General features: G+C 38.7%; 1 protein-coding gene across 6 annotated transcripts in view; it reads right to left on the reverse strand.

The window, feature by feature from the left end:
- ALMS1 (ALMS1 centrosome and basal body associated protein) overlaps positions 1–26029 on the reverse strand; it is an 84575-nt gene that overhangs the window by 22681 nt on the left and 35865 nt on the right. For all 6 annotated transcript variants that reach the window (XM_084766377.1, XM_084766378.1, XM_084766376.1 and 3 more), the window contains 4 exons: positions 19152–19381; positions 17624–17749; positions 11697–11843; positions 5367–5516 (listed from right to left, as the gene is read on the reverse strand). In XM_084766377.1, coding sequence (XP_084622503.1) covers positions 5367–5516; positions 11697–11843; positions 17624–17749; positions 19152–19381 — 653 coding nt within the window. The remainder of the gene's footprint in view (positions 1–5366; positions 5517–11696; positions 11844–17623; positions 17750–19151; positions 19382–26029) is intronic.

Consider the following 26029-nt stretch of genomic DNA (forward strand, 5'->3'; position numbering starts at 1 on the left):
CTGAAAGAGTGCTTTCTCATCATGCACAAAGCCCTGGGTTCAATTTCTCGTATGAAAGAAACTGTACTTAGAACCCTAGCACTCAAAATGTTGAGACAAGAGGATCAAGAACTCCCAGTCACCCTCTGCTACACAGCCAGTTCAGTGCTGTGCTGGACTAACTGTGCATGGTACCTATATCAAAAACTAAAAACAAGTCATCCAAGCACTAGGGAGTACAGTACAGAAACCAGCCTCCTTAAGGACCTCCATTAAGGCCAAAGTGTGGGGAAATGTAAAAGCTGGCCTACGCAGTCCTCCCTTAAAGACCCCCATTAAGGACCAAAGTCTGTAAATCTTTTTTTTTTTAATCATTTATTGTATATGAGTACTTTATCTGCAGAAGAGGGCATTAGATCACATTACAGATGGTTGTGAGCCACCATGTGGTTGCTGGAATTTGAACTCAGGACCTCTGGAAGAGCAGGCAGTGCTCTTAACCTCTGAGCCATCTCTCCAGCCCAAAGTCTGTAAATCTTATCTGCTTAAAGAGTCCAGTTTGTCCCAAGGACAGGCCGCCTGTGCTGAGAGTCCAGCTTAACTCAAGGACAGCAAGTTTGTGTTACAGCTTGTGTTTAAAATTTCCACTATCCCAGGAATGTACTTACCCCTCCCAACTAAGAAAGTTCCTAACGCCCCCTGTGACTGCTTCAACCAATCTTCTCCAAAGGTCAACTTGTCCTCCCATTACCCAACCACGAAACGCCAAGGCTTGTAAATCCCTGCTTACCGCTTTTCTGCCCAAATGCCAACCAATCACATACTGTAAAACTCATTTCTTTGTCTAAAAGCTATAAAAGGCCCATGCCTCTGCTTCTCGGGGTCTGCAGCTTGAAAGAGCTGGGCAGACCTCGACACATTGACTCAATAAATTCCTATGCATTTACATCAACAACAGATTCCGTCTCTTAGTGGGGACTCCGGGAATAAACTAGAGATCTCTCTAGAGGTCTCAGTCTTACAACAGAAACTACTGGACCTCTGTGTGTTCAAGGCCAGCCTGAACAGTAAGTTCTAGGCCAGCCAAAATTTAAAAAAACAAACAAACAGAAATCTGGATTGAACTCTGCCATCATGTGACAACACTACCTGACTTCAAAGACAGCCATTTAGTTCTCTGCACTACAATTAGTTGCCTTGTGTATATACCACCTGTTCTAAATAGGCTATTTTTGTACGTGTTCTTTCTTTTTAAAATTTGCTCAGAGGTTAAGAGCACTGATTGTTCTTCCAAAGGTCCTAAGTCCAATTCACAGCAACCACATGGTGGCTCACAACCATCTATAATGTTATCTGATGTCTTCTCCTCACATGTGGGCAAAGCAATGTATACATAATAATAAATAAATCTTAAAAAAATTTTTCATCCTGCTAGTAAGACTTAGATGGGTATTTCCAGCTTTAAAAACAAACCTGAGGTTTCACCATTGGTGTTAAGTGTGTAGAGTGAAAAAAATTTTTAAGCCTCATTTTTGGGTAATCATTGTTCCACATCAAAATATGTGTTGTTAAATGCAATCATAAATTAGTTTACTAGTTAGAATGTTTCTCTGAACTGCACATTAAAGTTCATCTCTGATTGCTGGATCACTCAATATCATGGCACCAGCATTCAGAACATCTTAGTACTGGCTCATTCCTCTGTTACTCTTCAGGGTCAAGCTGCTAACATAGAAAGCATCTATTCCCCTGTTCTCCAACTAGCCAAATCAATTTTCTCTTCAAACTGCTTCTGAGTTTAGCACACCACAGGATTACTAACAGCCCTGTGGTGACCACGGTCTGCTCATAGAGTCCACTCTATCCAGAGCATGCTCACATGCAAAATTCCCTTTAAGATGATCATACCTCCCCACTTCAGTGTCAATGTCTACTCCTCGACTTATATTTCCTGTCATGATTTCTCTCAGCCCCAGATTCATATCTATGTATCAGATATATCACTTAGATGTACAGTCACCTTAACTTTTAAATGTCCTTAACTGAGTTCTACTAAGAAGTCCATAAAAACAAATAGAACTATAAAAAAGCTTAGATAAGGTTTCAAGAAAAATGTGTTTACAATTTCAATTTTTGTGCACCTACAGTAAGTAAACTGAAAATAAAATAACCAATTCTAGCACAAGCATAAATACGTAACAAGGGTTATCTAGGAAATACAGCTATGTGAATGTACTGTGGTGGTTTGAGACTGTCCCCTGGAAGCTCGGGCATGTGAATATGCCCTAGGGTGGAGACGCTGCCTGGGAGGCTTAGAAGGTAAGGCCGTGTCGGATAAAGTATATCCCCGGGGGCAGGCCTGAGGCTTCAGAGCCTGACACCATTCCCAGTTCACTATGCTTCATGCTTGCAGTTTTCAGATGTGAGCTCTAGTCTGCTGCTCCAGTCTCCACACCTGCCTGCTACACATTTCCCCACCAAAATTCAAAAGAACAAAACCATAGGCCCAAATAAGCCCCTCTATCTATAAGTTGCCTTGGTCATGGTGTTTTATCACAGCAAGAGAAAAGAAACTACGACAGAAGTGGTTCTAATTACCAGTCTTATATTCACTACACCAAAAAGAAAAGCAGCTTATACAAGATTTATGTAATGTGTATATGCATATATACACATATATACCACTGAAAGAAAGAAAATTAGGCTCCCTATAAAAACATGGTGATATATAAATGAATATATAATTATTAAATTTTTATCCAAATTATTAAAAGTATAATTCTACTCATTATAATATCATAAAAATAAGACTTAGATAAATGAATATCCACACTTTATCAAAGTTGAAAACTTTTGTGTTCTAAAGAACATTATTTAAATAATAATAATAATAATAATAATAATAATAATAATAATAATAATAATTATAAGCCAGAAGCCAGTAATTCCAGATACTTGGGAAACCTAGGCAGGAGAGTCACAAGGCCAAAGACAGTCTGGGCGATACTATTCTCTGTCCATCCTCATCTCACCTCTCCCTCCTCCCCTCTCCCTATGTCTCTCCTCCCCTCTTCTTCCCCTCCCTCTCCCTCTCTCTCTAGGGTGGTAGTGGGGGGTTCAAGACAGGGTTTTTCTGTGTAGCCTTGGCTAACTGGGACTTGCTTTGTAAACCAGGCTGACCATGAATGCACAGAGATATGGCTGCCTCTGCCTCCCTGAGTGCTGGGATTACAGGCATGAGCTACCACATCCAGCTAGCAACTACCTTTCTACTTTCTTTTTCTATGATTTTTGTCTGCTTGAGATATTTCATATTAGTATAATCTAAAAATAATTGTGTTTTAGTGGCTGGGCTATTTTGCTTAGTGTATGTCCTTATAAGGTTCATCCATTGTTGTAGCACATGACAATTTCCTCATGAAGGCTGCATAATTACCATCTTTAAATATATAATACATTCTTTTTTTTAATTGCTTTTGTTTGAGACAAGGTCTAATTATACATTCCATAATGACCTCGAATATACTATGCATATTATAATAGCCTCTATTTTATTTTATTATTATTTTTGTTTGTTTGCTTTTGTTTTTTGTTTTTCGAGACAGGGTTTCTCTGTGTAGCCCTGGCTGTCCTGGACTCATTTTGTAGACCAGGCTGACCACAAACTCAAAGAGATTCACCTGCCTCTGCCTCCCGAGTGCTGGGGTTAAAGGCGTGCACCACCACCGCCCAGCCATGGCCTCTAATTTATAATCCCCCTGCTTCTGCTTCTGGATTATAGGCATATAGCACTCTAGGAAGGTTCTTCGTTGACCAGTAATTCACTTTTTCCTTACCCAATTACCTGACGGACAGCTGGATCACTCCTACCTCTTGATATAGTAAGTAACTATGATAAACATGTTGTCAAGTTCAAGATCTTCCTTTGAGTTCTTTTGAACATATGCCCCAAGGTGTGAGTGCTACATTCATAGGGTGACTTTAACTGCTTGAGGGAATACCATACTGTTCTCCAGAATAACCACACATTTTACATTCCTGCTGGTGATACATCAATTCCAGACTTTTTATATTTTCCCAAACAGTTGGAATTCTTTTGGAAGCTTTCCTTTGGTGCATGTGAGCTGTTCATTCCTTGCCATTTTGAACTGCATTTCTCTTAAGTTATGTGTCATTTCATATATTCTCTTGTGTCGTGCCTGTATTCTCTTTGGAGAACTATGTGTAACTCCTTGTCCATTTTTAAGTCAGGTTTGTCTTTTGTTTTTTCAGGGCACATATCCTCCTTACACATTCTGGGTTTAGCTCTCAACAAACAGACGCACTGGGAGTATTTTCCCAATTCTGTTGACAGTCTGTTTCCATTCTTGTTTGCTTCATTTGTCCATCTACCCTTTTGCCATGTGTCAAAGAACTGATCACCAGAGACAGTTTCCTGAAGGTTTTCTTATTTTCTACTAGTAGTTCTAGGAGCTCAGGTCTTCTGTTTATACCTCTAATCCTTTTTGATGTAGCTTTATGTAAAGTAACAATTTAACTTAATTCTTTTATTATGGTTATTCAATTTCTCTATACTATCAATTGAAAAGACTATCCTTTCCCCACTGCCCAGTACTTACAGCCTTGGTAGAAAGTGATCTTATACTGTCCAAATGTGAATAGCTAACGGACTACCCACTCCTTTGCTCCTTTCTCTTACATGGAAAGGCTCATCTTCTAACAGGTTAAAATGTGACAACTGAACAGTAATGGTTTATGTTCAGTATGCTCTTCTCTTTTGTCATAATACTGGGACCAAAGATAAACATAAATTTATTTAATTTGGCTTTTCACTGTTATATATTGATGCTATCCTCATTTTTCAATCTTCTAGAATAGCATTAGGTTTCCACGTTTCAGTTCTAAGACACAATATTGCACTTCTAGCATCATCAGTCTTAGAGGTGTCGTCATCCCTCAGGGTCTGATAGAATTGACAGGACTAGTTCCTGGACCTCTCCCAGATCCAAGTGCATTAAATGACAGGGAGACACGTGCATATAACTGTGCATGTGCATGGGCATCAGCACTTCTGTGCTTTAGTACCAGACACAAGATCATTATCCTGTGCTGTGTGTAAAGTCATGGTGGGCAATGAAGACAACTTTTTTTCTCAAATGTTTTCTAAATGTTGGCTAAATTGGGTACGGAGGGCTGAATGTATTTACATGTAATTTTGTTTCTATTATTTTCCCAGAATTAACATTTATTTTACAAATCCATACACATACCCATACAGACAATGCAGTATTGAAATGATATTCATAAATGAAATATTTTTGTCAGAATGAACCAGCAACACAGACACTAGAGCACTCAGGCATATATACTAACATACGCTGCATTACCTGAAATATCTATCTCCAAGGAGCCGTCCTTCTCTGGGCAGAGTTCCTGAGGGATGGTCCTCTTAACATGGATCTCCTCCTCCTGTTTAATGGATTTAGTGTCTGGCAGGTTTTCAGTTTTTCTGACTTGTACAGTGATACTACTGGTATCTGAGAACAAAATGAATGCATTAATACATACAAAAAACCTCTATCCAATGTCAAAGGCATTGTTAGTGGTACTGGAAAACATAAATAGCCATACTACATTGTTTAGAAAAATGTAAATTAAATTAAAAAAAAAAAAGCACATTGACACACTTGTCACATGGAGCTAAAGAATAAGGGCAGAGAAAAGGCCCCATGGTTAAAAGCACTTGCTGCTCTTGCAGAGAACCTGAGTTTGTTTCCAGACAACATGGTGGCCTACAACCATAAAAGCAACTCCAGTTCAAGAGAATCCGACACCCTCTTCTGACCACCTTGCGCGCCAGGTGTTCAAGTGGTACAAATGTATGCATGCATACACACGCACGCATGCACGCACGCACGCAAGCACGCACGCACGCACGCAAAACAGCCTTACAAACAAAGAAAAAAGTAATTCTAGCAAGCATTACCATAGAAAACTCTAGATAACTGACCGGTCTCTCAGAGATCAGAAACATTTTGGAAAGGAAACAGAAGTCACTGAAAGCAAAGGTGGCTGTGTAACATAGGAGTGGGCTCAGGAAAGCCACCAAGCATCTACCCAGGACAGCTTCTATAAGGAAAAGAGGAAAACTTGAGCAGGCGAGGTTATGCTGGCGCTGCTCCCAACATTCTGGAAGACCGCTAAAAAAAGAGCTTAGACTTTATTCCCAAGGACAATGACGACTAAAGTGTATCAGGACACTAACAATCAAAATGGTTCCAAGAACATTCATTTAGCAACAATAAAAAAGTGGTAAAATCTTGCAGTTTTCCCCAGAATACAAATTTAAAATCTTAAGAAAAAAACAGTATGTAAAAAAGAGAAGTGTTTTCTGCTCTAAAAGACGTCTCTAGTTCATAACTGTGGCAGAAACCCCATCTGTTCTCTAACACACATCTTCTTTGCCCACTACAGCAGCTGAGCACATTGCCGCAGTGATGGCTCAGCCACCTTGGCAGCGCACCTTGATGCGCCCGCATGACTCAGGCCAGCATCTAGGACCAACGCGAGTGTAACCTCTGAGAAGCTCCCCTAAAGAAAGGCTTTTTCTGTCCCTAGAGTGAACGCCAGAACTGCCTACAATACAGAAAGAGAAACGGTTTCTTGTCTTCTTTAAATCCACTTACATTCTGGGATGGTTTTTTAATCAAGGCAAACCCTACATGCTACATACAGGCAATTTCAGCATAATCCTAGGGAAGTAAAATACCCACATTAGTTCCAAAGTAAACAGGCTGAATTTCTAGAACGTAAACAGTTTTAGTATAATGGTATGAGACCATCTTTTTTTAATTATGTAATCTATGTCAGAGACTACTTTAACTCAGTTAAAATGTTTAGCATAGTTTAATGAATTTAACAACTGGTGCTACTGCTATTTATTTTTAAAATATTCCTTAAAATTAAGTGTAAAAAATTAAAAGCAGCTCTAAAAATTCGATAAAACAGGACCTTACAGGCACAGTCTAAGCATAGTAAGAGCTTCATAATAATGACTTGGATCTGTATGCAAAATAAGAAAAGAGGAGGGAATGAGGGAAAGTTTGTCTGATTTCAAATTAAGTCAGATGGCAATGATTAACAAACAACGCAGGATCAAACAGCAAAAATTAGGGGGAACTTAATAGACTATCAAATGGGGGGTTAATTTCTATAAATATTAAGGAAAAGACAAAAATAAGAATATACACAAGGAAAACCCATGAACTCTGGGCATCTATTTGATCACTTCCCCTTGGTGGGGAGGCCCAGGGGCACACAGAGGACAGGGAAGCAGGCTATCCAGATGAGATCTGACATGCTGTGGCCATTTGGTGGGGGGTGGGAGGGGGCGGTCCCCTTCTGTCAGAGGTCTAGGGGAGGGGAATAGGGTGGAAGAGAGGGCAGGAACAGGAAGATACAAGCAAGGAGATAACATTCAGGATGTAATAAATTATAATTTTTAAAAATACTCTAAAAAAAAAAAAAAGAGATAATCCTAAAAATATAACTGTCAGGATCATGGTTACCAAAAAGACCAAAAAACAAACAAAACAAAATAACACCCACTGTCCAAGCTTATTTACATCCATTTCACATGAAGAGTATCTTGTGATGTTGAAATAATTACTAAAAAGCGAAAAGGCCATTAAGCAAATTTCTGACAATAAGATTACTTTGTATATTACATTAAAAAGTTCTCCAGAAATATCGTGAGGAGTTTTTAAAATGTAACTTTATCCATGCCAAAGTCAGCCAACAGTAGCTGGCAACTCTCATGGCAGGATAGTGGATGGAGACACAGAGAGACTGGGGCATACGCTTGTGGCCTCCAGGCTTCTTAGGAGAACAGAGGCAAGTGGAGCCCAGCTCAGCTCCCTGCAGGGTCCTGCTGCAGGCAATTTCTTTCTTCAGGTCCTGCCATCTTGGTCACAACCCGCCTATTGGTTTTTGTCCGAGGCATTCTCATCCCCGGTTAGAGAAACTTGAACGGGGGACTCTGGATAAGGACACATTGGTCCCAGAGCGGAGGAGAGACGATAATAAACAAAGGCAAGCAGCCCTCCTGCCCTCCTCCCCAGGCACACAGCCACCCCCAAGCCCTTTATAAATGAGGGAGAAAAGACCTCTGAAGCTCTGTTTTGGGAAACTAACATGGATCGGAAAGTTTGCCACATCTTCTGCACAACAGCAGTTTAAATAAAGTAACACTTTAAAATATATTGACAGTCTGATGCAACCACAAACATATAAATCAAATTAGGTTTTTCAAAATAAAAATGTAGATTTAAACAACTTCTTGAGGCTCTTTGGCCTTTTCAAATTTTTAATCAACCATAATGTCAAGAAAAATACCCAGGCTGGAGACACAGCTTAGAAGTTAAGAGCACCCACCACCAGAGCTCCTGAATTCAATTCCCAGCAACAACATGGTGGCTCACAACCATCTATAGAGAGATCTGGTGCCTTCTTCTGGCCACCAGGTATAAAGCATTCATAAACATTAAATAATTAATTAATTAAACAAATAAATAAACCTTAAAAAAAAAAAAAAGAAAAATACTTATTCCATCTAGATTTTGCAAACAGCACTCAATAAATCCCACGTGGCTATAACTTCTAGGCCTGTCAGATACTTTATATTCTCTTTCCCCTCCTGGGTCACATGTCCTCTTTTATCTCTATTTCTCAACAAGGAAATCAGAGAGTTAACAGACAATGAAACACACAATAAAGAATCAGCCTTGGCTCTATTTACCTAGCAATTTCTTCTTGCAAGTCAACTTTTTCTTTATTGCTTTTACTTCAATTTTAAATTTTTTCATCTTATTCTCTAGCATTTTTAATACTTTAGGCACACTAGGAGCCTAACAAGATATTGACAACTTGGCTTAAAAAAAAAAAAAAAAAGAAAAAAACATTATATAGACATGGTTTCCTGTTGCTACCCTTCTACTTGATACTGGATTTGAGTTTCTCTCAATCTCTTTATAGCATGTTGAATTAATATTAAACAATAGTAATAACTTTAATAATTTATAGTTTTAAACGTCTAAATCTTATATAAAGATTCAATGCTATATATGCCATTAAGAGCATACCTTCTCATTCAATATGACTGAGATGTACCCATATTAATATGTGAGTCTAACAATATATAATACTCTTGTCTTAACTTATCAACTCATCTACTGATCAACATATGACTGTTTAATTTTTTTTACTGAAAAGCAGTAGCATGAACATTCTTGTAACATTTCCCATTGGTTTTAAAAGCTAAAAAATCTTGTTTTTAATCTATGCCTTATCATTTAATAGTTTATAGTATGTGCTAAGTTTTTCATGTTAATAATTTCATTTTCCCCCTTGGATCTGTGTTTTGTGTGACTGGCTTAAGGGTTGGCGATGCAGCTTAGCTGCTGGGGCACTCGCGTGGCAGCATGCATGCATGACTTCTTGGGCTTGCTCTCCAGTGCCGCATGCCTCTGGTGCCTGCATGGAGGTAGTGGGGCTGAAGGCCAGAGTATCAGATCAGAAGGTGGGGGTTCAGCCTAGCCTATGAAGCCTTGTCTAAAAGAAAGGATGAGCTTCTGAACAATTCCACAGTCATAAAGAGATGTAAATTCTAAATGTTTGCCCTTTATTGCATATGGTTGTCATATATTTTGTCCAGTATGCGTGTAATTTAGGCTTATTTCTCATAGCCTTATCTTTTACATTTCTTTTTAAAAAAAATTTTACTGTCCTAGAAAACATTTGCATAAAAATGTAGTATATATATATATATATATATATATATATATATAGTGTTTCTTCACTCACACTATATAAAGTGTGTGTGTGTATACATATGTATATATAACATATATATAAACACTTTTCTCTTTGCCAGTAAATATTCAATAATGTTGGCTATTTGGGTGGTTTCTAGATTGGAACTATTACAAATATGGCTTGAAAAATATGTATGGGGCTAAAGGTATAGCTCAGTGGTAGTAGAGTGCACGTTTACACCTATGTGAGGCCCCGGATTCAAAACTCAGCAACACACACACACTGTCAGTGAATGAGTTTTTTATTCTTCACTCTTAACAGCATAGCACTTTTCTTTTAGCTGTTCTAATAAGTTTAAAAAGCTACTGCTGAGGCTGGATTGGGTGGCACACACCTTTAATCCCAGCAGTCAGGAGACAAAGGCAGGTGAACCTCTTTTCTGTGAGTTCTAGGCCAGCCTGATCTACAAAGCAAGTCCTGGACAGCCAGGGCTACAAAGAAACCCTGCCTCAATCCCCAAACCCCTAAAAAAGTAAACTATGGCTGTTTTAATTTGCATTCCCAGATTATCAACAAAGTGAAAGTTTTATATACAATATATCATAGTCTCCTTTACAGAATAAGTCCAATTCTTTTGCCCAGTCTCTGTGGAGTTGAGTGTCTTCTTCACACTCTTCTTTTTGCATTCAGGATATCTTTTGTAGAATGACACATTGCAATTTTCACTTCCACTGTCATTTGCTTTTATTTACTATTTACATTTTATAGAACTTTTTACTCTAGCATATCTTATTTGACAATAATTCCCTGTATGGTTGCTGGTTTTATTTTATTTTTTTGCTTTGTTTTGGGGAGAGGAATCCAGTTTACTGAAAAATTTATTTTTCTGAGCTAGGTGTAGTGGCACACGCCTTTAATCCAAGCACTCAGAAAGGCAGAGGCAGGTGGATCTCTGTGAGTTCATGGCCAGCCTTGTCTACAAAGAGAGTCCAGGACAGCCAAGGGTACATGGAAAAACCCTGTCACAAAAAAACCAAACAAACAAACAAACAACCCCCCCCCAAAAAAATACCAAAAAGAGAGAAATTTCCTTTTATAAATTAAGAAGGCACATTCCTCCATTTTCCTATAGAAGATCTAGCTATCTGTCCATCTATTTACCTATTAATCTATTCTTCTAAGTTTTGGTTTGGGTGTTTGGTTTTTTGTTGTTGTTGTTGTTGTTCTTTTGGAAGAGCATCTTGCTGGAACTAGTCATCTTCCTGCAATTTTAAATATACGGCACTTATAGAAAATGGTTGTCTTCTATCTAGAGAAGCAATTGGAAACTCAGCACTCTGGGCAGAGAGAAGCAGGTCGGCTCTGGATGGGTGGGGCTGCAGTGAAAAGGAGAACGGATGTTCTGACTGCTGGAAACAGCCAGGGCTCCGCTGACAGTGACTACTGCCACAGAGGAATGTGAGCTAAGGACAGCCACACAGTCTCATTTTCCCCCCAATAAGCCCAAAATTGAATTTTCACACACTAGTAGCAAAACAAAATTTCAAACACCATGTGAACTCTTTGTCAAATCCTGCCTAAAATGTGACTCTGTAACATCTGACAGAGATAAATTCATGAGCATTTTAGTCAAGATTTTTCTGATATCTAGTGGTCAAAATAAGCTTCATTCAGTGTTTTGTTTCAACAGCTGAAATACATTTTATTTATGCTGAAATGAAGTTGACAGTTTTCCATTTCTCTAAAGCACTTTAAATAGTCTAACATTTTATTTTCCTATATACATATATTTAATGTAATGGGTAAGGAAAAGGTTCCCATAACAAGCAGAAAACGGATAAAGAAAACAATATTCTCACTTCATTCAAGCAACAAGTTGTAAAACATGCAACATCACCCATTACCTTTCTGTGAGGGTGTTTTCCCCTTTGCTGCAGCCCTCTTGCTGTAGATCCCTTCTGTGTGCTTAATGTTCACAGTGCCAGAGAGGTCATCGTCTCTTGTGCCTAGCACTTGAGGTGGAAAGGCTGGGGCAATGGCATCATTGGACCCTACAGAAAAATGAGAAAAGATTACAATTAACACTAAAATAGTTTGAAGTAAGAAAAGACTTTTCTTCCCTTACACCACTTCTATGAAGGGAGCACTGTGACGGGAATGTTACAGGCTAATTAGAATGTGTCAGTCAAACTGGAATTCAGAGATATATAGAATAAATGGCAAAATTATCAGACAAGGAAGCAAATGACAGAACGGCATGATACAAAAAGCAGAACAGTGACTAGTTCATGGGACTACTGGCAGCTGAGGAAAACTTCTGAAAAGGAAAATGATTGGGGGGATGTCTTCTGATATGGATATGAAGGCAAAACGACACGCTAGGCAGCAGTCACACAAAGGCAAGTGTATGAGTGATGCACACTGTGGTCAGGCTGGACAGCAGGATACAGCAAGAAGAGTTATTTATTTAAATGTAACAGCAGTGTATGAAATACTAATCCAAGACCGTAAGTTTTACTGTATATGAAATGTAACATCAGTAAAGATTATTTTTAATCATGGAGTACTTCATTAAGTTTTGGTTTAGGAAGATTTGCCTAACAACACAAAATAGAGATAAGGGTATATATATGCCTAGCCTATGTGAGGCCCCACGTTCAATCCCCAGAACCACAAACATAAAAAAAACATTAAAAAAAAAAAAACTAAAAGGAATAACTTATGTGACAAGAATGCGAAAGAATTAAACGTTCTTTTAAGTATATTTCAACATTCCTATATATACTGACAACAGAACTTGATCTGTTACCATGTTCTATCTGATAGGCAAAAAAATATTTCTGGACATTCTATAAAATGGTTTGTCTTTCTACCCTAGTATCCCACACTTTGTATATTTCCTGAGCTCCTATTTATTGTGTAACTAATATATGTGTGATAATAATAATATATATATGACATGAAGTGCTGACAAAGTATCACTGACTCAGTGCAATATAAATTAAACCACAAAGGGTTTTCAAAACAGTCTACAAGCTTCCTACCAAGCCTTCTTGCTCATGTCTACAGATGACCTGGATGTGTCAACTTACTTGGTTATCAATTTCTGTTCCTTGCCTCTTAGCTCTCTGGCAAGTCCTCCAAAGTTTCCAACGCTAGAGTTCCTCCAGAACTGCATCTCTACTCCTCCTGGGTACACTATGAGTCCCAAAGAATGGTTTGTAAAGAATAAATGCTTAAGCCAGGCCTAGTGGCATATATGCCTTTAATCCCAGCACTTGGGAGGCAGGTAGATGGGGCCTACATAGTGAATTCCAGGACAACACACACACACACACACACACACACACACACACACACACAGAGAGAGAGAGAGAGAGAGAGAGAGAGAGAGAGAGAGAGAGAGAGAGAGAGAGAGAGGGGTGGGGGAGAGAGAATACTTATCACTGGCCAAGAGTTCTCTTTATGCTTTAAGGTCTAGCAGTAGAGGATTCGGGGAGGTCTTAGACCTTCTTTATGTAAGGTACTATATTGTGGCTCAACAGAACTCTAATTTGGGGGTCATTCTCACCAATCCTCCTACATACCAGAGAACATCATCAGAAGCAGCAACATGAACAATCAGCCCACTACCCTTTTTCCCCAAGAGTGGTGACCATGTCAGCTGGGTTGAGAACAACAGATAATTTTTGACAGCTGCAGTGGGTGAGCAAGAGAACGCAGCAGAGCTGAGAGGCAACCACAGAGGAGTGCAGACAAGCATGTTGCCTAATTTATGATTACTTAATAAAAGTCTATTCAGTCTTTGAATTAAATTTATAGAAACTATGAACATTTTAAAACAACCAGAGGCAAAGCTTTGTGGTTCACACTTCTCATCAAGATTACTTGGTAAGCTAAGGCAAAAGGGTCACAAGTTCAAAGCCAGCTTAAGCAACTCAGTGAGATACTGTCTGAAAACAAAACATTAAAAAGAAAGCCAACGGGCCAGGGGTGGTGGCGCACGCCTTTAATCCCAGCACTCAGGAGGCAGAGGCAGGCTGTGAGTTCAAGGCCAGAGAGTCCAGGACAGCCAAGGCTGCACAGAGAAACTCTGTCTTGAAAAACCAAAACCAAAACCAAACAAAAAGAAAACCAATGGTAGAGGGAAGCCTAGGGATTTAGGTCAGGGTTCAGGAATTAAACCAAGGGCTCTTGTGTGTGCTTGTTAAGTGCTATGCCATCTAGCATGGCATTTGGCATTAACAGCTTTGATATTCACTAATTTAAATAACAAATAAATAAATAAATAAATAAATAAATAACAAAAACTGCCTTTGCTTTACAAACTCCAAGTAACACTCTAAGTACACCCTGCTGTGTTCATCCACTCATGGGTGCCAGATATATGGGATCCACCTTTAGGCTCTATAGGCATTGATCCATAGGTGATTTTTTGAGATCCTGTTTTCCTTTCTTTGAAGCATATATTAGAAGCAGAACTGGTCAAAGATATGGTAAAGTCTGTGTTTAGGGTTCTGAAAAACGGCCATGCTGTGGTGGCTGGGAATTGAACTCAGGACCTCTGGAAGAGCAGTCAGTGCTCTTAGCTGCTGAGCCATCTCTCCAGCCCTGAAAAAAAGATAATCTTATCCCATTAATTATGTAGCTCAAACTTAGGGGCTGGAGAGATGGTTCAGCAGTTAAGAGCACTGGCTGATCTCCCAGGACCTGAGTTTAATTTCCTGCATCCATATGACAGCTCACAACTGTCTGTAACCCAGTTACAGGATCAGCTGCCCTCTTCTGGCCTCAGAGAACACTGCATGCACAAAATGCCCAAACAGTCAAGCAAACACTCATACACATACAATATTTAAGCTTATACATTTACAAAACTTTTAGGTTAAAATGCATAGCATGCTCTTCAGTCTCTTTGCTATTGATTTCAGTTGGGATTATAAAAGATGTTTCAATATACACACTATGTTCTTTTTCAGTCTATTTTGAGGAAAAAATTTGTCCAATTATACCTTGAATATTACTTTTGCTCACATTACTGTGTTGTCTATGGCATACTTCCTGGTTTAGAGTTAACATTGTGTTTCTAATATTTTCTATCTTCTTACTTTTGTCCTATTTGGTTTTTAGGGGCGTTTTGTTTTGTTTTGGTTTTTCAAGACAGGGTTTCTCTGGGTAGCCTTGGCTGTCCTAGACTCACTTTATAGAGGGGGCTGCCTCTGCCTCCCGAGTGCTGGGATTAAAGGAACGTGCCACTAGCACTTTTGTCCTATTCGTTTCTGGATTTAAAATGAGCATTCTGTAGACAGACTACACTTAGACCATGTCTTCTCTGCTCTGCTCATATCTGTCTTATAGTTTAACTCACTAATATTTAGTTACAGATAATGCAGAACTTAAGCCTATCATTCTGCTCCTGTTCAAAAAATCTTATGTCTACATAAAAATGTGTTCCTGATTTATTTGCTACTACTGTCTTTTCATACTGAATTTCCTTTTACTATGCACTCATTAGTTTCTTTTTAGAGCTGTGTTGGGAATTACCATGTACACTTTAGTTTATTGCAATGTATTTGAGTAAACGCCAACACTCATAAAAATCGGTCCTGTGTAGACTTTGTCTTTGTTTTACAGAGTAGTTTTGCTGGATACTGAATCTTGGTTGAGGTGCGGAGTTATCCTGCTGTCTGCTTTTTATTAGGTTTGATACATGCTGCACCCTTCCTCCCTCCAGGCCCTGTCAATTCTTTGAGGAAGTCACTCCATTTCCTCCTGAGCTCAGGGTTCTGGTAAGATCTTACCTGGTGAGTCTTGGTAAGTAAGAAGACTAAACCCGCCCCCCACCAAAAAAACAATTTAGCCAGGCAGTGGTGGTTCTAGGCCAGCCTGGTCTACAAAGTGAGTCCAGGACAGCCAAGGCTACACAGAGAAACCCTGTCTCAAAACAAACAAACAAACAAGACATCTAGCCATGAGTTGCTTCTCTGTGAATACTTTCAAACCTCTCTCTGTCTTGGTTTTTGACAGTTTGACTAGTACATATCTGAATACTGTCCTATGTTTCTCCTACTTGGAGCTCTTTTCAGTTTTTCAGTTGTCACCAAATTTAAGAAATTTAAAATCATTACATGCTCAAATATTCTTTTACTCTGCTTCTGTCTCTCTTTTCCTTTTGATGTAGAAGAAACTCATGCTCATAGAAATGATATTATAAAGGACTAATAGATTTGCTTAAGTTATACAAGTAGAATTTAGTCTCCAAAATAACCCGAGGATTAGATGTGCTAACTAGGCCTTTGAGATAAGCAAAACTTAGGAGGCTAGGATGTAAATGTTTATTTACGACTACAGACCAGCCATCAGGCTCCATTCCCAAAGACATGCCTCTAAAAGCAAGCAGTCCTCAACCTCTGAGTCTCAACCTCTTTGACAAACCTCTATCTCCAAAAATATTACAATTCATAACAGTAGCAAAGTTACAATTATGAAGTAGCAACAAAAATAATTTTATGGCTGGGAGTCACCATAACATGAGGAACTATATTGAAGGGTAGAAAGATTGAGAACTTCTGTTCTAACGAGACGCTCAAGGGGAAGAAGTGTATGGTGAAGTCCAGGTCGGCCGTTAAGTACCCTGTGCTCTTATCAGGAAAGACAGGTGTGCAAGATGACACTGGGTAACAATTATTTTAAAACACTGGTGTGCTTAAAATAATTCTGGCAGTATGTAGTAACTTTGCTGTGTAAAGCAGTCTCCTGTCTCCATTCAAACTGTTCTAAGTGTAACCTGAGATAGGGACCTGAAGGAGAGTTAAGCAGGACTATCAGTAGAGTGCGCAGCATGGTAAGTTAAGATGGACTGTTCAACGCCATCTCTCATCTGGATTCTAGCCCCAGTCACCAGATGCCTTAGTAAAAATCTCTTCTTTGTTTCTAAGTGTACAGATTTGTATTACACTTTGCTCCCTCCATTGTGTATATATCGGTAACTTCATTAATGGAGTCCCATAGAACTCTAAGTCTTACTTTTCTCTTTCGTCTGTTTCTCACCCTAAGTCATCTCAATGGACCTATCTTTGGGTTCACCATTTCTTCTGCTCGAATGTCTTCTGTTGAGCTCCTCTAGCAGATTAAGTCTTCCACCTGTGCTTTTTAAGTCCAGAATTATAATATGGCCCCTTATAATTTCTACATCTTTATAAGGTTCTCTATCTGGTAAGACAATATTCCCATATTTTTCCTTTAGTTCTTCACAAGTTGTTTCATTTATATCACTGAACATATCTTAAATAGTAAGGCCAACATCTGGGATTCCTCAGGCACTTTTTCTTGTATGGAACATACTGTATCTTGTGTTTTTCCTTTATAATTTTTGTTGCAAACTTGAACACTTAAATAATATAATATAGCAACTGTTAAAGTCAGATTCTATTCCACCCCAAGATTTGCTAGTGTTTTATGTTGTTTACTAATTTCTGGACCAAGGCTGTAAAGACTACACTTGACTGCACATGCCCACACAAGCGTCTACTCTATCCCCATGGCAGTGAGCAATGCCTGGCCAAGGCTGCCTTACACAGCTGAAACCACTAAGATTCCAAGTCTTTGGCTCTGTGCTTACTGTAAAGGGGCTTTACACTGACCCAGGATGCTGTCAACTCAATTTTAGCCTTCTCTTTTTTCCTTACACAACGTCTCATATAACTCACTTATTATGAATCAGAGGTTAGTTAAGGCATGAGAACCTCCATATTTCACTAAAAGATTCCATAATCAACCAGCCATCACAGTTTTTCTAAAAATAAAATCTTCAATAGTTTTTGCACAATACCTGAATGTGAGCTTTCAATAGTGCTATCTGATTTGGAATCCAGGCATGAAGAGACTGTTTTTAAATGTGGAACATAGTACATCCTCGAAATACCAGATGGCTTGTACGGCAACAGTTCAGGCTGGGCTGAGAAATAAAGATCAGAGTTGTTAGTAAGAAAGCACCGACTCTTCAAACATATACCGAGTACCTTCATCTGCCAGGCAGTACTCGCATTTCTTGGGACACATGAATGAACTAAATTCACCTTTACTTTCAACAGCAGCCAGGACTCTAGAGATGGGAAATACATGGCACAGCTAATTAAATAAACTATATGAGCAAATTATCTGGTATTTTAATAAGTTACAAGGTATGCATCAAAATACATACACCCAAGAAAAAAGACAAGGTCTGCCTATTCAAAGACCATCAGTTTACTGTAGACTCTATCCATGGTTTGCTTCTGTTTACACTCGTACTATAAAATAAGTAAAATTGGAATTCAGTTTTTCTGTTTTACAATAATAAGAATATTAATTTTATCTTATTCATACAGAGAACTCTGATATAAACGTAGGTTTGAAAGTTTTTCACAGTTGGGTCTTCCCTTCTTCTACTTCTGCCACCATCATGAAAGCAAGGCAGCAATTGCCCATAGCCTCAACCTCAGGCACAGAGACACAGGCACTTGAAGGTATACCTAAACTACTTTTGCCACCTGGAGCCAAACTCTCCCAAACTGGCTGACAAGACTGAGATGTGAAGGTAAATCCCTGCTATTTTAAGCTGCTGAAAATACATACATACCTGTGTGAGAGCATGTGTAAGTTTATTTGTATTTGGTAGTGCCACAGACTGGTCTAGGACCTGGTGCATGTTAGGCATGCACATACTGTTGAACTACATCATCAGTATCCATGCAGATTTTTTTCTTTCCATATATGTGTATGTGTGGTTATGTTCACATGTGTGGGGGTATACTGCATGTGTGCACATATGTGTTTACATTTCTATACAGCAAGATTACTAACCAACCTGAGTAACAGGTGGTTGTTTCACAGGCAAGAAATGTTTGTGTTTAATAGTGCATTATTAATGCCTCATATGTCACATTATTATGATCCAAAGCCAATAATTCAATTGCCTGACGTTTAAAGTTCCTACATACTGTTTTTTTTTTTTTAAATCACTGGACAAAAGTCAGCCAGCCAGCTGGGTCGTGGTGGTGCACATCTTTAAGACCAGAACTTTGGAGTCAGAGGCACATGGCTCTCTACCAGGCAAGCCTGGTCTACAGAGTGAGTTCCAGGACAACCAAGGCTATGCAGAGAAACCCTGTCTTGAAGGAAAAATAAATAAATAAAATAAAAGTCAGCCACCCATAAGCAGCATGAATTCCACATACTCTTATTAACTCTAGATATAGTAATCTTGTAGCATAATGCTTATATTAAAATTAGGTTTAATGATGAGAAAGACAATAACATTTGAAGGATAATCACATAAAAGTTGGTGAATGATGTAGAACTCAGTCACAGTGCCTTACCATGTTTGTCCTGAGAAGCTGTGATTTGCTGCACTGAGGATGATGCGGTGAACTTGGATGGCTTTTGTTCTATGGGATCTAGAGCTTCCCGTCCATGATCACCAGCATTAATAAAAATTTCAGATGAAAACGTGGTCTTTTTTGGACTTTCTGTTGTTATCTGAGTGACCGCATCAGATGATAACTTGCCAGAGGACATAGCAAAGGGAGCTTTACTCTGTTCTTGTAAACTAACAACAACAAAGGACAAACAGCTCATCTTTGGCAAGGAATAGCAAAGTACACACCTGTAAACCTAGCTCTCACATGTTAATGACCTACTTCCACAGTACTCTTCACTTTGCTAAATACATACTAAAAAGTCATCGATCATATGCCTATTATTTATTCCAAAATCTACTTTCTTTTCTTTTCTTTTTTTCTTTTTTTTTCAGTTTTTCAAGACAGGGTTTCTCTATGTAGCCCTAGCTGTCCTGGACTCACTTTTTGACCAGGCTGACCTCAAACTCAAGAGATCCACCTGCCTCTGCCTCCCAAGTGCCAGGATTAAAGGCGTGCGCCGCCGCCACCACCACCTGGCCCAAAATCTACTTTGATTTTAATTTATATCATATCATTATGTAATTTAACTTAGGAAACAGTACTTCTTAGTAGAAATTAATAGACATTCATTTATTTATACTTAATTTGACAATTAATATAAAACTGTACTAAATGCCCAGAGGACACAAAGATAAACATGAAACCAAGTCTTCCCACTGGGGCTTATATTTCAATGGTGGAACCAGAAGTTCCAAAGTGTGTGTGTGTGTGTGTGTGTGTGTGTGTGTGTGTGTGTGTGTGTGTGTAAAATCAAGATTATTAGAAATTTGTGTTAAAACAAAGTGAATGAATGATTGAATAAACAAACATCTAGGAAGAAAGGCCAGTTTTGCTTGTGAAGATTCTGTAGAACATGTAGACACCTCTTACCAAAGAAGGTAGAGCTTACCTCCCACTCCCAAATGCCCAAGTGTAGGCTGGACTTAGCGGCTAGATTTCAAGGAATACGGCCTAAGAAATGAGAACGCTAACCACCCGGTGAGCAGAGCTGACATCACAATGATGTCTTGTGGGTATAATTTTTCAAGTCTGATGTGAAGGTGAATTTCACCTGTGATATTTCCCCAAATTGAAAACTTTAGTCTAATCATGAGAAAACATCGCTCAAATTGGAATGAAGGATCAAATTAGCAAATGTCTAGTATTCTTCGAAATTGCCAGTTCTATTAAAAACAAGAAAAAAGGATTGTCATACACAACAGAAGGCTAAGAGATACTTGCACTGTCATAGCAAAATCCATGGGCTGCGTGGCCTTTCATCAAAAGTCACTGGTGGCCATTCTGGAGCCTAAGAAGGACAGCACAGCAGCGGCAGGCTGTTGGCTCATAGTCCTTTCCGTGGCTTACATGATGGAAGGGACCATCCAGCTGCTGGGAGGAGGGGCTGTGGGCAAAGGTCCTTATCTCACTCAGGAGCGTTCCCTCCCACAACCTACATGCTTCCTTGAGGCTCTAGCTCCAAAATCATCATACTGGGGATTAGAGTTTAACATGTGAATTTTGGAGGAACCAAGTATTTAAACCATCACATTCTGTTCCTGGTTCCCAAAATTCATGTCCTCACATGCAAAATACATTCATTCTAGTTAAGTCTAGGGTGTCATCTAAATAACATCTTCATCAGAGGCAAATTCAACTTATCTCCAGACAAAATGTTCTCCAACTGTGAACGAATGACATAAAACACAGTATGTCCTTCCAAAATACAACAAGACCAGCATAGGGCATTCTCATTCCCAAGGGGAAAAAAGAAAAGGAGAAACAGGTCCCAGGCAAAGTCTTAAATCTTAAATCTCAAGACTAATCCTTACCAGAAGCTCTGCCCTCCGGTCCCCATGACTGGCAGACAATGCCTATGGGCTTCTCCCAATGATCCTTCTCTCAGTGGCTCCTAAATCACTTCATCACCACAATGGTGCTAGGTATAGTACATACAACACGTGGGGCCCGAAAGCCACCCCTCAGACGGGACAGGCATGCCGTGACAGAGTGTGGGACGGAAGAACCTGTGAGGCAGCACTGAGCAGTGAGCATAGAAGACCCACAGGGACCTGAAATGTCTCCTTTGAAATTATTATGTCCCCAATCCCTGCACTCCGGCTCATCAGTGGGAATGGCACCAACAGTACCTGAAATGCCTTTGAATATATTCTTCTGTTTTCTTAGTGAAGAGCACCTGGTCGACTCATACTCATTTGATCAAATGGCCACGTGGGCACACTACTGCTCTTCTCTGCCAAACGCACTTTCTCATTTTTATAATATAGCAATGCTAAACATTTTCTAATAAATAATCTCTGCTTCTTTTCTTATTAAAATTTCATCTTTAAATCATTTTCTTCATTGCAGAAGAGGTGTGGAAAGAATGTAAGAGCTGGAAGGGAGGCGGGGTTGCTCTGAAACACGGTCTAAACATGGCCTAAACTAAAAAACATGCCAGCTTTTAATCGGTGCTGGACATCATTAATCCTACTAAAACATGGTTTTATTGTGTAGCCTCGGCTGTCTTTGAAGTAACTCTGTAGACCAGGTTGGCCTCAATTCACAGAGATAACCACCTCTTGAGAGCTGGGGTTAAAAGTATGTGCCACCACGCCTGGCTTTATTTGGTCTCTTTAAAAGTTTTACTCTGTAAATTAGTATATAGGTCAAGATGGTTTGGAAGTCATGACAATCCTCCTTTTGCTGTGCCATGCATGCTGGGACCACAGGCCTGAGCCACCACACTCAGCTTCTCTGGGCTATTTTTGTGCTTTACTGTTAGTCTTTATTTATTTCAAGTAAAAAGAACAAGCAAAGCAGCAGCAACAGCCAGGGCTCATGGCACACCCCGAAAACACCAGTACACGAGGCAGGATGACTACAAGTTTGAAGCAAGTCTAGACTATGGAGAAGACTATCAACAAAACCAGGCCAGGTACAGTGGTGCATACCTTTTAATTCCAGCACCTGGAAGGCAGAGGCAGGCAGATTTCTGTAAGTTCAAGACCAGCCTGGTCTACACAATTGGGTTCCAGGACAGCCAGAACCACATAGTGAGACTTTGCCTATAAATAAATAAATAAATTAAGCAAGTAAATCATAAGACACTTGGTTAGATAAGAAAGCATGATTTTATATAGGTATAAAAAAACTGATCTTGCTAAACACCAAGATACTTATATAATTTCAAAGAATCTCACATAAAATATTTAACTACATAAGAGAAAAAGGTAACTTTGTAATGGTAACATGTAGCTGCTACAACCTTACTAAGCAATTAAAGTAATGATTTTCAACCATGGGACAAATCAAAACCATGTATTATGATATAGAATGTAATGAGGGTCAATATAATTTATGCTATATAAAGTAACTAATAGAAATACAATCATAAGAAAACATCAGAAAACTCTAATTATTATATTTATATATTATATTTATATATTAATTATATATCACCTTATATATATTACTTATATATATATATAATTTATTTTGTAAAATAAAATAATCTTTGTTTATAATTATTTTAACTATATCTTAATATATATTAATTATATAAGGTAATATATAATTAATATATTAATTATATAAGGTGGTATATAATTAATATATAACTTTACATATAATTAAAATAATTATAAACAAAAATTATTTTATTTCACAAAATAAAATTTATTTTATTTTGATTTATATTATTATACTATTAGTATATTATGACTTATAAAATCATAAAAAGTATCAAGGTTGGGGCTGAAGAGATGGCTCAGCAGTTTAAGAGAACTGGTTGCTCTTCCAGAGGTCCTGAGTTCAATTCCTAGCTACCACATGGTGGCTCACAACCATCTATAATGGGATTTGATGCCCTCTTCTGTCATGCAGGCATATATGCAAATAGTACATTCATGCACATGAATAAAATTTTTTTTAAAGTGTCAAAGTACTAAAGTCAGATATCGTGGTGTACGCCTTTAATCCCAGCATTTGGGAGGCAGAAGCAGGCAGCCTGGTCCACACAGTGAGTTTCAGGAAAACCCTGGGCTAGCCTATAGAGGGGCCCTGCCTCAAAAACCAAATCAAATCAACAAGTAAAAATAAGAAACCACTGAAGAAACAGCATCAAAGGAAAAATATTAAACATACATGATAACTAATATAACATGTAATTTCGAATTGTTTCTTCTGCTATAAAAAATAACAGTAGGAGAAGTAGAGAAGTCAGGATGTACCTGTAATGAAGCAGTATCAATTTTCTGACCTGGATGTTTTCATTGTCAATATATATGTAGAAGATATTTATGAAATATAAATGTGTCTATTAAGTGATGGGGCAGGTCAACAGATCCTTTCCAAAAGACGGAGAACTTACAGCTTGCCCATAACTTTTTACTCAGAAGAAAAAAAAGAAAGAAAAAGAAAAGAAGAGAAAATCAAAGGAAGGAGAGAAATAAGAGTGTGCCTTATTTCTGCCTACAAGTGTGATTTCATGTTACCATGTAGTATGTTCCTCTCATGTGTGGACAAATACGGCAAGGAAAGTATTCAACAGCTCACCTGACCAGCAAATCCAATTCTCTACCCCTCACAGCAACATCAGAACACACAATCTTTTCAAGCATACATGGATCAAAATATCATGAGGCAATTCTGAACACCTTTAAACACAATGAAGTCATTCAGAGTAATTGCCATGACTACAACACAGTTAAGAAGCACACAGCACCAGTCAATGGAACAAAGAAGAAACTGAAAACTACATTAAAAACTCTCTGTAAACATACTGAAAAAGATTATGAAAAATTAACAAAAAATGATGAATATATTATTAAATATTTACTTTCAAAAAGGTAGAAAAAACAAATTAAGATGCAAAACAGAAGACAAAAGATAAAAGTAGAAATTAATAAAAATACACAAAAGAGGCTATTAAAACCCATATTTTAAACCCCTACCAAGAATTATCGGAGAGATTACCAATATCAGAAATATAAAAAGACTAATGGCACAACAGGATAGGACCATGTCGAGTTAGAATAAAACAAAATTAAAAAAAAAAAAAACATTTTTTTCAAAAATGACACTACGTCATATACATTATACAAATGGAACTCCATGACCATTTCATTAATGAATCCTACCAAATGTACAAAACTAATTCCAAACTTCACAGACTGTAATACTTTCGTGAAGTCAGCTCAGGCTAGATAGAATACTTCTCCTGAGTACAGGTGTAAAAATATTTTAAGCATTAGGAAATCATATGCACAGGCTACCATGAATAGGGACAACACCTACAATAATAAAGAGCTTTCCTTTTGGTCACCAACTCCTTTTTAAGACTTTCCCTCCTTTCCCACTTTGGTTCTTAGCTGGACAGGATAGCAAGAAGTCTATGCCTCCTTTGGTACCAGCCAGAAATGTAGGCCTCATGCGTGGCTTCTGCTCTAGCTACTATTAGCCCAACCCACTTTGTTTGCTTTGTTCAAGCTAGCACAGACCTGCTAACGACCAAATCCCTCTGAGATTTATGTGTGTGTGTGTGTGTGTGTGTGTGTGTGTGTACACGAATAATAAACTTCCTTTCAAATTCTCTTGGTGTGAAGAAAACCATGCGTATGAATCCATCTCGCTTCTGCTAGGGTAACCAATCAACCATGAAAAAAAAAAACCTAAAGATGTCTATAAGGGGCTGGGAGAGACAGCTCAGTTGTTAAAACACCTACTAATCTGCCAGACAACTCAGATTAGGTTTACAATACCTACATAGTGGCTCACAATCATCTATATAACTCCAGTTCTAGCCAGGCACTCTGTGAGTTCAAGCCCAGCCTGGTCTACAAAGCAAGTTCCAGGACAGCCAAGGCTACACAGAGAAACCCTGTCTCGGAAAAGAAAAAGAAAATCAAAAAACAACAAACTCTAGTTCTAGGGATCTAGCACCTTCTTCTAGCCTCTGTGGGCACTGTATACACGTATACACACACACACACACACACACACACACACACACACACACACGCAGGTAAATACTCTAAAATATAAAATAAAAAACAAAAATCTTAATGTAGAAAAGGTTGTCTATAAGACAGTAAGGAGAAAGTTAGTTAGCATTTGGATGTAAACTGCCCCAGTGTGGTCCCTAGCCCTAGAAGACGGCCACTGGTTTGGGAGGTTGTAGAACCTTTAAAAGGTGAAGTGGGTTGCTAGGGAGAGGGTGTTGGCAGTTGTAGCTAGCCCCACTTCCAGCTCAATTCTCTCTTCTCCCTGGTCTGCTAAGATATAACAAGCTCCCTCACAAATTCCTACAGTCATAATTTTTTCATTCTCTTGTAAATACTAAACATAATAGAGAAATCATGAGCTAGAAAGGAAGGAGAGAAACAGAGCGATCATGCAAGCAGGAATACAGTTAATCATGACTGAACTAGATTGAGAAATGACTGCATGTACCTGAGGGCGTTTGCAGAGTTAATTACATCTTGACAACTCTGATCTAGGAATATCTTAAATCACTGGTGGATTCAAAACATGAGGGTCTGGCATGGTGGCACGTGCCTGTAATCCCAGCACACAGGGAGGCAGAAGCAGGTAGATCGTTGTTAATTTGAGGCCAGCATGGTCTACAAACTAAGTCCAGGAAAGCCAGGGATACACCAAGAAACCCTGTCTCAAAAAACCAAAACCAAGCAAACAAACAAGAGAAATATGAACAGACTGGGAAATGGTAGAACTTTTCAAGATGGGAAATAGTTGGAGAAATTGTAACGCCAGGGCCTTTCCTTGGATGGTCCTCC

The sequence above is a fragment of the Acomys minous genome (genome assembly GCF_964271855.1).
Source record: "Acomys minous genome assembly, chromosome: 17".
Lineage (NCBI taxonomy): Eukaryota > Metazoa > Chordata > Mammalia > Rodentia > Muridae > Acomys > Acomys minous.